Source organism: Emydura macquarii, unplaced genomic scaffold (assembly GCF_026122565.2).
Source record: "Emydura macquarii macquarii isolate MOO-44397 ecotype Brisbane River unplaced genomic scaffold, CSIRO-AGI_Emac_v2 contig_1043, whole genome shotgun sequence".
NCBI classification, from domain to species: Eukaryota; Metazoa; Chordata; order Testudines; family Chelidae; genus Emydura; species Emydura macquarii.
This window is the reverse complement of record NW_027131180.1, coordinates 624,129-636,190: the sequence shown is the minus strand read 5'-3', so window position 1 is coordinate 636,190 and position 12,062 is coordinate 624,129. Positions and strand designations below refer to the sequence as shown.

The window sequence follows — 12,062 nt, the reverse complement described above, 5'->3', positions numbered from 1 at the left end:
TGAATGCATGACCCAATATGGAAAACTGAGTTAAAGGGCTGCTCTTCTCTATAAAATAAAAATACCTAATTTTTGAGGTCCGGCATTATGAATATGGAACAATAGGTCAGCCTAAGTAATTTGAGACTTGTTTCATTTTCCAGACACTTAGACAAGACTAGAAATTTAAGTTCCTGTCACTTTTGTTTGGCATATTTGAAAAAGTTCCCAGGCTGACCTGAAATCAGTTTAATTCACTGACCACAGTTAACCCCTCTGTTTAATAAATTATTTAGTTGTAAATGTGAAACATATTTTGTTAAGAGAAGTTTATGTATCCAAAACAATTTTAAGGATTTTTTTTAGTAAAACCAAACTTTATATGCTGTTTTGTATGTGTAATTAACTTCCAATTACCATCCTAATCATGAGCAAATCATGAGCCACAAATCATGAGCAAAAATTTAATTATCTAGTAAATAAGCAGTATATATTCATCATTTTCTCTCAAACTAAAAATATACAATAAATAAGAATCTGAAAATATTAAGCTATATTATTGCTTAAATAAATGTATGTTATAGTTTGCCCTTCTAGATAGCAAAGATATGTACCAAATCTAGTGTAAAGGCTCTGTTAAGTTGTAAATCAACACACTGTAATGCTTATCAGCTGAGGAGAATGCCATTTCTTTAGAAAATAACTGAAGTATTAATGGAAAAGTTGATTAAAATCAGCGATGTAAATCATTCTGCAGTAAAGACTGATTGATTTAGAAATCCCTCTGCAAAGTCTTGTTTATCTGCTTCAACTATCATATCACTGAAGAGTTAAACTGTAAACCAGAGTACCCATGAGGGTGGAGCTCTGGAAAGCATGCACTTAGTTACTGGGGAGTCCTGGTTAGGCATGTACGTTCAGCACTGGTCCTGGGGTTAGGGCAGCTGGACCACGGAGACCTAACTTCCAAGAAGGGGTGCCAGAAAAGAGTCTGTTCCCAGAGAGTGAACCTAAAGGCCAAAGAAAAAGAGTGCGTGGAGCTCCCTCAGACCTAGAGGAGCTTAAAAGCATACAAGTCCAATCACAACAGCCTAGTGAGCCTCCAAAAAGGGGGAGCTACACCAAGTCTGTGACAGCTTGTTAATCCCTGGCTCATTAATATACCTCATCTGTTGAAAAGGCTGCTAATTTTCTGCCATCTCATTTATAAATAGGGTAGACACACTTCCCTGCTGCAGATCTTAAGATATAAAACTTTTTTACTAAAAATTAAATTTGGGGGCAGTTGAGCTTTAATGTGTCTGGATCTGTGTCAAGCTGGCTTCTGGGGTTGAGCCTCTGGATTCTTGGCTTTTCTTTCTTGCTGAGGCACTGCAGTGGTACATGCTCTGTTATGCCCCTCTCTGCTTGATACTTGCTTGGTAAGTGGTCAAATGAGACCTTCAGTTCCTAAACCTCTTCCCAGATAGAGCATGGTTAGAGAGCTCTACTGGTTTTATGGCTGGGGAAGTGCCCTTTCTCTGTCTCTCCCCATCTCCTGCACAGCCCTGCCCACGAATGAATATCCAGGCCACCTTCTCAACAAGGCTAGACAAAAGCCAGGTGTAAGAAAGGGGCTCTGGCAAGGAAGCAAGAAACAATGTCATTCTTTCCCTTTACTGCAGGGAGCAGGTGAAGGAGCCAGTCTAAGGGCAATTCCTCAGAGACAAAAGGTAAGCTGAGTGCAGCTTCAGCAAAGGGTCTTATCCAGCTTTAGATTTAAGGCTAAAGAGGTAGGACAAAAAGCCAGATAAAGGGCTATCAGAATGGCGTAAGGGACCTTTGGGCCAACTCCACAGAATACACAACAGTCTACATATTTCATGGCCTGTTTACAGAGGGCTTAACTAGCTGCTGTTTTCCCTGTTTAGACTTCTCCATGTGTTTTTTCCATTCAGAGTGTATAAGGGTGGAGGTTGCTTTTCCTGGGGCAGCTCCAGTTCCCTCTCCCATCAGCCAGCTCCAAAAATTGTAAGCATTTGACAAGGGGAATCAAAAAAGTAGCAGCCCTATGGAGCAGACACAAAGATTAAAATAATCCACCAACAGAAGCTGATCCAGTAAAAGATAGTACCTCACTCACCTTGTCTCACTAAAATACAGTAGAACCTCAGAGTTATGAACACCAGAGTTACGAACTGACCAATCTACCACACACCTCATTTGGAACCAGAAGTATGCAATCAGGCAGCAGCAGACCCCCAAAAGGGAAAAGGGGGAAAACAACCACAAATATAGTACAGTATTCTGTTAAACATAAACTACTAAAAAAATAAAAGGAAGGTAGCATTTTTCTTCCGCATAGTAATGTTTCAAAGCTGTATTAAGTCAATGTAAACTTTTGAAAGAGCAACCATAACGTTTTGATCAGAGTTACAAACATTTCAGAGTTATGACCAACCTCCATTCCCAAGGTGTTTGTAAGTCTGAGATTGTGCTGTAATCCAGACACCCACCCCATTAGCTGTGCAGGAATTTTCTTAGCCCTGCGTTCTATGGTAGTATCTCTGTCTGATTCAAACAGAATAAAAGTTCCAAAGCCTGATCCTTGGAGAGGATGGAATACAAAACAATCCTAGCCATTAAGCTCAGTCATAGATTTCTCTTTCAGACTCTTAAGAGTGTTATAGAGACAGACCCTTGCACCTACCCCAAACAGAGGTATTTAGTACTGCCTATGTCACCTCCCTCCCCTGCACTTTTTCTGTCAATTTATATAATCCCACCTGCTGGGATTGCTTCTGCTTCAATTATCCTTTCAGATGTAGCTCTACTCAGTTAATTGACACCCTCTGTCAACTACGTGTCTTTCTGGTAGGTCCCAATTAATATATACTGGTGGGTATTAAAGTGACAGCGCTGAGTTAGGTCGTGACTTAGCACACCCTGTTACACTGAATTTTTATAATGTTACACACTATCATAATATCTAAATGCTTGTGGGGTGGCCTTTGTTGGGACTATTCAGTATGTCCTACTTCTCAGTTGCAGTGAATACATTGATTTCTTAAAATTTAATAGCTATTCCTGCAGTTGAAATTATATTTTCGTATTTTTTTCAAGTTGTACTATGCAAAAAACCCCACTTGGTGGAAGCAAGCAAATAATATATGCTATGTTATGAAATATAATTGAATTTTGTGAGGTTTGTAAGGAAAAGTGTAAGCCTTATATTAGACTTGTTTAAAAAAAGGAAAATGTTTCTTTGTAATTTGTTTTTAAACAATGTCTAAAGATCAGGTTATAAAAACCTAAATATAGAAATAGCAAGTCACCATTGGTAAAGGCTCTGTCACCAATGTATTAAAAAGTGAAAAATATAAGGGAACTTAAAGATCTGTCTTTTCCTGTGCATTATGATACTATTTAAGACAAACAAAATGTAATTATGTAAAGATGTGTAACTACTTAAAACATCATTTTACAGCTGTTTTTGTGCTGAATGCACTAAGAGAAGTGCAGTAGATGCTGATGATAGATTCTTAAATTTATAAAGAAGAAAACATTTTTAACTTCACTCATGTTGTGAGTGCTTCTTCGATATCTGCGTCATTCAGCACCTAACCTTATAATCACGTTGCCTCTTTCTGTTCTTGCAGGTCACTTGTGACATTACTTTTTTTCAAATATTCCTTAACACAAATATCACTGAATTTAGAGAGGAAAGGGAGCAATTGCTCAATATTTAAATTAATTTAAAAGAAAATGTCTTTTTCTCACTTTTTACCTTAAAAAAACAAAAACAAAAAACTCCAACTGAACTAGATTTAAATATAAAACATGTAAAAAAAAAAAAAAAAAATTAAGTTTCTAAGCATCCTTGCTTAAAAACCGTCTGGAGTACCAGTTGTGTTACAGCTCTGTAATCAGACTAATAATTGATATTTTTCTTATAGCTTCAAGAAACTAATTTTACACACACATCAGAAGATGGCTAGATCTAGATCAAGATCACCAAGGTGGAAACATAGGTAAATGTTTAACTTTTATTATGGTTTATATATGTTTTCAGAACATAGTTTTATGTAGGAGGGTACAAAACAACCCATATCTTTTAGGATAGCAGAAGAAAAGGATAAAAATGTATTTCAAAGAGAACATATTTATTTTATAAAATATTAATGTAATCTGTATTTTATGTAATCTGTAAAACCATATTTTCAAAAGTAAATTGTTTCCATGAGTTCTTATTTGCATGAAATTTGAGCCAGATAGAAAGTGGTAATAGGTTTTGAGTATCACTAAGCCTGCAAGAAGGAATTCATGCATGAATGGCACTAGTTTAATTTGAGACAGTTTTTAAATTCCATTTTTATTTTAAAAAAAGTAAAACAAACTGGTTAACAATTAAGTGGTAGTGAGCTGCACTGTTGGGGTTGTTGAGTAGGCTGGATGAAGCCTTTCCCTGGTGAATGGAAGGAGAGGGGTGCATGCCATTAATTTTGTCGGAACAAAGCAAGAACTAAATTTCTAGTTGGCCCCAGTAGATGTGAACGTACCTTTCAAAGGTGATGTGGTGTCCTGAGTCTGCAGTCAGCTTTTTTGCTGAACCCAGCTTTCTAGAATTGAGCTAGTAATTTGCAATGAATTTTGCATTTGCTGAGGAGAAATCCACAAGAAGATAGTGATTTCCTTGAATTTATGTATTGAAATGTATTCAGGCTTCTTTCAAGGGTTCATTCAATCTGTGGATTGATTGCAGAGTTTGCTGTAAATATTCAGTAACTGATTAGTTTAAATACAAGATACTTTAATCTGTGATTGCCTCCTGATTCTCACTCGCAGTTCCTACTGTCTTATTCTTTTGGAATGGCCTCTGACTAGCAGGTGTCTGGCAGACTTTTTTTTTTTTTTTTTTTGGTAGGTTAAAATGCATAGCATGGCCTTAGCATTTTTGAAAGTTAGTTGTCTTACCCTGAGCGTACTTTATTCAACATGCTTACATCACTCATTGAAGTACACATAGAGTATTTATTTTAATGTGGAAGTGTCACTTGAATTTGTGCCGAGACACTGTGTATTTGAATAATTAGTTGTATGACCTCTATATTTGCATATGAAAGTGCAATCAATCATGTTTTTGTTTATTTTAAAAATGAGCATGCAGAAGCACTATTTTACATGTTTAGGTATGTACTTGCTAGCAAAAACATTAATATTTATGTGCAAGAAGACCAAGATTAGAGCTGGTTTAAATTTTTTGACTGAAAACTTTTCCTAGGGGCAAATACAGATTTGTGAAAATAAAAATGTTCTGCAGGAAATGCTAATTTCAATGAAATTTTTTGTTTTTTCGAAAGGAAATCTTGAAATTAAACAATGTTTCAAAATGATATTTCTAAACAATTTTTTTTCATTTTTTGTAAACGATAACGTTTTGTCTTTTAATTTTTTTTAGTTTTTTTGAACTTTTCAGGTTCCCCCTTCTCTACCTCTTTAACTCTGCTCCCTTTTTGTCTCCACTGGAAAAATTTGGGAAATGGTAAACAAATGTGAATGTGCTTTTTAAATTTGCTTACTATTTCCCAACATTTTCCAGGTAGTAGAAATGAGAAAAAAAAATTGGATTGAAATTAAAATTCCTCAGGAAAAATCTGAAAATTTTCATTTTTAAAAAAATTGGCATTTTCCCGTAAAACTTCTCATTAAGGAAAAAGTCAGGTTTTTATATCTGCTTTAGTTGAGATACAATTGCTCTGGGCTTTATAATTTTGAATATTTTTGCTTGTTTAAATTACGAACCATAACATCGCAGTAATACTGCAAAGTTGTTTTTGCACTGAATATATTGTTCTAGCAACAAATTTATATCATTGGTTTTTTGTACCACTTAAAATGGAATCACTTTTTTTTTGTCTTATGTAGGTCCTTATCACCTGCATTTAGAAGCCCAGAACACCATAGACAAAGGCATATTAATGATGACTGTGAATATAAAGGATTTAGGAAGGACCTAAAGAAACCTATGTCTTGGAGAGTGGAAGATGGGAAATATGGACAAAGCAATTCTAGATTTGCACCACATGGGAATATCCACCACAGAATTTATGAACATAGGTCACCTTCACCAAACCTAAAGAGAATTCCTTTAGAGGATACATATAGTCATAAACCCTATCGAACACATTCATCAGAAAGAGGTGAAGGCAACAGGAGATATCAGTTTCCACCCAAATACTCAGAAATATCCTACAAAGAACACGATCGACCTTTTTACCCACACAAAATGCAAGAAAGATATATACCTGAGGACTTCAGACTCACTGGAGATGAGAGAGGAATGAAACCATTTCATAGACCATTAGGGGCTTCATGTAAGTTTGAAAGAAAATGGCATGAAGATGATATGAGGCACCAGAGGTTACAAGAAGACAAGTATGGTCAGTCGCTCCGAAGAGCTTCTGAAGAATTTACGGCAAGGAGCTCTTTACAGAAGAGGTATAGGAATAAAATAATTAAACCTGGGTAATGTGGTGTAAAGCCTCAAGTGAAAGTCTGTTTTCATTATAGTTGAAGATTTCCACATTGAAAGGCATTTGCCAATTTGTAGTTTAATTGTGGGCAACTGGTGGTAGTGAAGTATTTATCTTTTTAAGTAAATCATGTAGCTGGCTAGAGTACAACAGGATAATATTTTCCTCTTAAGTGCCCCAGCACTTCTGTACTCTGGCTTGAGGGATTTGGGTTAACTTGCCACAAATTCTGCATATAAGGCCGTGCTATCCAACATTCTGCACATAAATTCTCACTTTCTTCTCTAGTGCAAGTGTAAATTGCTTTATGTCAACACAGGTATCCTGAAGATCGTGATTACAGAGAATATGGGCACACATCTAAAAGGGCTAAAGAAATTGAGAGGTTTGACGGTGGAGAAATAGCAAGAAATCCCAAATGGAAGCAAGATCGTTCTTTTCCACCCTACCAAAAAAAGGAGGAGCAAAGAACCCTTGGTCCCCAAGCTCATCGGTCTGCTGAAAGGGAGTACACGAAGAGTTCTGTTATGAAGATAGCATATGACTATAGTCACAAACATCATAGACACCCAGATGGGGCAAAATCTTTTTCAGATGATAGAACTCAGAAGTATGTAAAGCAGGAAGATCAAAAATACAGTTCTCCTAAGGGTGCTCGGAATAGCAAAGAGTTAGATTATTGTAGTGGTGGAAGAGTAAGACAGACTGAAGAGAGGCATCATGAAGTACCCATTAAATATAGTTCAGAGAAGGGCTGCAATGCATGTGCTAACTCTTACAAAAATGATGTTGATCTGAGACCCTTTAACACAAAGAAGGAAAGAGTAAGGAATGATGGGGATTTCAGGAAAAAAATAGATTCTTCCAATAGCCATCATGACACAAGTCATACAGTTTCAGATGTGAAAATGTCAGATGGGACCCCTAGGAAGGAGCTGCTCACAATCAAAGTGGATATGAAGAAAATGATGAACAAGTACAGGTATTTTTTTTTCTTACCTGTTCATGTTCCTTTCTTGTTTAGTTTGTGAATGTTAGAGAAACCAAAGATTCTTAAGGTGGTGACTAGGGCAAAATAAAGTGATTGTTCCTTAGTACAAAAATATTAACTTGCTAACTCTGGTAAGTTAGTCTATTCTCTGAAAATAAAATAGTACCTGATTATAAAGCTGTGGCAGGGGAAAAAAAGCTTACTTTTTTCCCTCCTACTGAGATGCATTTATCTACCTAAGAATTTTTTTAACCAGGTAATAATCTGATTTTGTTCTTTCTTCTGGAATGATCGTTTAAGATGGGATTTTCATTGACGTTCACTGGGAGTTGGGTACGTAACTCCATCAGGCTGCTTTGAAAATTCCAGCCTTAAAATGTATATAATTTCAAATATTTGAGATCTCAAATCCAATAAAACTAGATCAAATGTTATATTCATGCGCTGTATAATTCAAAATATGTTGAAAGAGATCTTGCTGGAACAAGCTAAATTAAATAGCAACATATTACTCAGGCCAAAAGGTATTTCTTCAACCGTTCTGAATGACCTTGAAAGTGAAGTTACTAGCAGCTAACAAAAATATGGCATTATCGTAATCAACCACTATGCCAAAGGACTGGAAAATGTAAAATGTTGCACCTATCTTAAATAGGTGTTAGAGCTGATCATAGAAATGGCAAACCAATCAGACCTACTTCAGTGCCAAGTAAACTAGTAGAAATTGCAATATAAAAACCTAGATGAAAATTACATGGAAGGACAAGCCAGTATGCCTTCTTGAGAAGAAATCATGCTTAAATATGCTAGAGTTATTCTAACATTTTAACATGATGGTGATAAAGGAAATATGGTTTATATAATTTAGGCTGAAGAATGTCCTTTACAAGAAGCTAGGTAAAGTTTGTAACTAGGTAAATGATGACCTGAGAGGTAAAGTATCGTGATGAATTATAAATTGCCTGAAAGACAGAAAACAATATCAGTTTTCAGCATAGCAAAAGTGTACCAGTTGTGTCATAATATTCTATACTCGATTTAGTATTTGTTAATATATTAATGAACTGTAGAAGAGGGTGAACAGTGCAGTGTCAGCATCTTATGGATGACCAGATTCCATCAAGAAAGAGTTAGTAAGATTAAAAAAAAGAATTAGATGCTGATCTGGAAAAGAACATCCACATCTACATAAGGTAGGAGAAACATTTTTATAAGGGAGGCAAACATTCATACCTTATGGCAGAAGCCAACTTATGACAAATGTTAGGAAGAAACTTCCCCTCTGGAGACTGGACTGGATGAGCCATTGGTCTTATCTGGTATAGCAATTCTTATGTTTGTGATGGATTTTCTGAAAGCTGAACAATTAACAGATACTCCAGATATCTGAGTGGTATTTCATTACATTGATAAACTGCATCAGTCTAAGAAATACCAAAATAATAAATAGTAAATTAGACACTCCTTATATATCAAGGGAACTAGTCCCACAGTCTTTTTCCCTCCCCATCAAAGTTTCTTTTGTATATTTTTCTGCCTGAAATCAATAATAGACATCAATTAAAAAAAAGTGGACTTATGGAGACTAGAAAGAACACTGTACTAACTGAAGAGAGGCCAATATGAAAGAATATAGAGGGCTATACCATCGGTGAGGTTGATATACAGTGGCACCTGTGCTTGGGCTGCTGTTCCTGATTTCTTGAGTGGCAATATAATGAAGCTGACATGATTCTTTTCTGTTTCACTGGTTCCCTAAAGAGTCTGAAAAACAGTATGGAAAAACCTGGCCATGTCTTGCTAATTTCACTCTGCTTCAGTTTAGGAAAGCCATTCACAGTAGAGATGGAAATTTATTTGCAGACTGAGCAAGACAATGCTCCATAGATTACTATTCATTTCACATTTGGAAGACTAATTTTGCATCCATTTTTAAATGAAAACTTAAATTCTGCAGAAGTTGGTTGCTTAGGCCCATTAATTTTCATTGGAAAGTTTCCTATTCTTCAGTGGCAAATAGAGTTTTCAAGACTTTCCAGGAACAGCTATGTCTGATGTAGCTCATCATTATTTTAATGTTGCTTCTGTTCTTGATGGAAGAAAATAGAGAGGTGCCTTCCAGAAGCACAATTAAAAAAAATCCAAAATTTTTCTATGTCTTTTAGAGAAAAGATAACATGGAACACTTAAAGGCATTCTGCATTTTGTGTTTTCCTAAATAATGACAAAACATTCATTGTAAGGAGGGTAACAGAACCAGATTATTGTGTTGTCGTTTTCAAAATAGTTTGAGAGAATGCAACAATTTTGGAGACCAACTTAATTTAGAAATATTAAAGGTTACTGATGAAAACGTACCAGATATTTGCTTTTCCTTTAATGTACAAACCACTCAAGCTGGTCATTTGTAATAGTCAACCACAAGACTCTGAAAATGGAATAATTGTCTGAGAGGATGGGAGTGGGAGGGAATAGCCTGGACTATTGTTGGAAACAATATAGTGCCTCTTTTTGAATATGGAGATGCATCCTGCCATGTTCCAAAATCACTCCAAATATTCTGCTGGAACATAGGTCTATAGTAATGGCAGTTTCTGAATACATTTTTCCTTTATTTTTATTTAATAATCTGGGTGCATTACATAATTTTAAATCTATAAATATATATATATCATTATTCATTAAAAATCCAGTCCTAGTTTATGCATCATCTGTGTGCTATCCTCTCCTTCATCCGTCATTCAGTCGTCTTCATGACCTGTATTCCTTGCATAGTGATTGATTTTAAGATGTGAAAATGGCTTTACTTTGTTTCCACTTTTCCCTAAAATGAACTTCTCTTGATGTAATCTTTATTTTAATTTTTGTTAATATTTCAGTATCTCTGAAAGTTACATTCTAAATGAATGTATGCAAATTTTTTCTAGGAATGCTTCTAGCCATACTGTGGAGCGGCAGATGTCACATGATCTGGTTGCAGTTGGCAGGAAAAATGAAAATTTCCATCCAGTGTTTGAACACATGGAATCTGTAACACAAAATGTTGAGAACAACCCATCAAAAGAATTTACTCAGGAAATCATCACAATTATCCATCAAGTTAAAGGTGATTATAATATTTTATGCTTGAACATATAAACCAAGCATGTGGTTAATTAAAATGTTTTGGTATTTACCAGAATACAATCTATTTGAATACAAATAGAATAAGACAAATAAAGTCTCATTCAGACTTCTGTGGAGCATGTTTGACAAGGAATGCTGATGTGAAAGTTTTGGTAGTCTATACTCTATGGTAGAGGAAGTCTGGCCGTGTGTCACTATGGATCCAGGAAGGGTTTTGTTAGAGGAGCGATCAAATTAAGCTGCTTGTCAAGAAAGAATGGGGATTCTGTTCTGAGTGAATGTGGGTAAGGGATATGCAGAGGGCTTGACAGCTTGGAGAAGGTGATAGAATATTGGGGCTCTTGACAGTTAAAGGTGGGGTTAGAAATTGACTGCTGGGACAAAAATAGTCTCTTAATGGGTGGCCTCACTTGGTTACTTAGTTTTTATATTAAGTAAAATGGCCTTGATTTGCATTTCATTTACATCCTGAACAAATACAAAATGAGGGTTCCAATTCTGTGCAATAATCCATATGCACAGACTATTGCATCAGTGTATAGTGCTGTTGACCTCCATGGGACACCCATATGCATCCATCTTGCAGTATCAGGGCTTATGTGTTGCAGTGGAGAAATAATGGTGCCTCTCAGATAACTTTTCTTGGGAGGAAAGGAGTGAGATAAGACATACTGTATTTTATTCAAAATTAAATATAAACAGTTTATATTTGCTGCTCCTTTCATTTCTCAGATTAGCCTTATTAATTTTTTCTGGTGCTACTTCTATGCATTGCTGATTGTGACAACCCATGGATACCAGTGTTTAAAATAGTATATTGATAGAGCTGGTAAACCCTTACATTTCTTTAGGTTGAGATTAATTTAATTGAAAAATGAAATGATTAAATACATTGTTGCTAATACATTAATATTAAAGTACTGGGATGGTTGCTATACTATGTGCACAGTTTGAAGTACTAATCTTTCAGCAATGTGAGTTAGAGTTGGATTTGAAGTGGAAATTATTTTGATTTAATGTCTGTTTAGTGGTGTTTTGTACAATTAATATTTAATAGTAGTATGGTTGCAATTGCAATACAAATTATAAAGTAATATTTTTGCATTCAATATCTCTTCACAGCAAATTATTTTACATCTTCTGACCTGACTTTAAATGAACGCTTCTCAAAAATTCAAGATAAATCAATTGCAAATTTAAATGAAGTTAAAACATATTCAGATCCAGAAATTCACAGGTAAAGCATAAATCTTGTGCTATTATTTATATTGATTAAGCTAGTTAATGGTTTCCAGTGTATTATACATGTAGCTTAATGTGGAATATGAAATAAGTGGAATGTTTCTTTCAACATCTTTTAGTGGACTGTAAATTGCATAGCAGGCAATTATGTAGTATAGTTGTTTTAAGAATAATGACCATAATGATAATGGCTTTTAGTTTAAAGTGATTCT

General features: G+C 35.3%; 1 protein-coding gene across 4 annotated transcripts in view; it reads left to right on the top strand.

The window, feature by feature from the left end:
* BCLAF3 (BCLAF1 and THRAP3 family member 3) overlaps nt 1-12,062 on the top strand; it is a 61,897-nt gene that overhangs the window by 11,274 nt on the left and 38,561 nt on the right. For all 4 annotated transcript variants that reach the window (XR_010919119.1, XM_067545012.1, XM_067545011.1 and 1 more), the window contains exons 2-6: nt 3,915-3,989; nt 5,884-6,456; nt 6,811-7,473; nt 10,410-10,588; nt 11,731-11,845. Coding sequence is in view for 3 of the 4 variants with exons in the window: in XM_067545012.1 (XP_067401113.1) it covers nt 3,949-3,989; nt 5,884-6,456; nt 6,811-7,473; nt 10,410-10,588; nt 11,731-11,845 (1,571 nt within the window). In the remaining variant the exon portion in view is untranslated. The remainder of the gene's footprint in view (nt 1-3,914; nt 3,990-5,883; nt 6,457-6,810; nt 7,474-10,409; nt 10,589-11,730; nt 11,846-12,062) is intronic.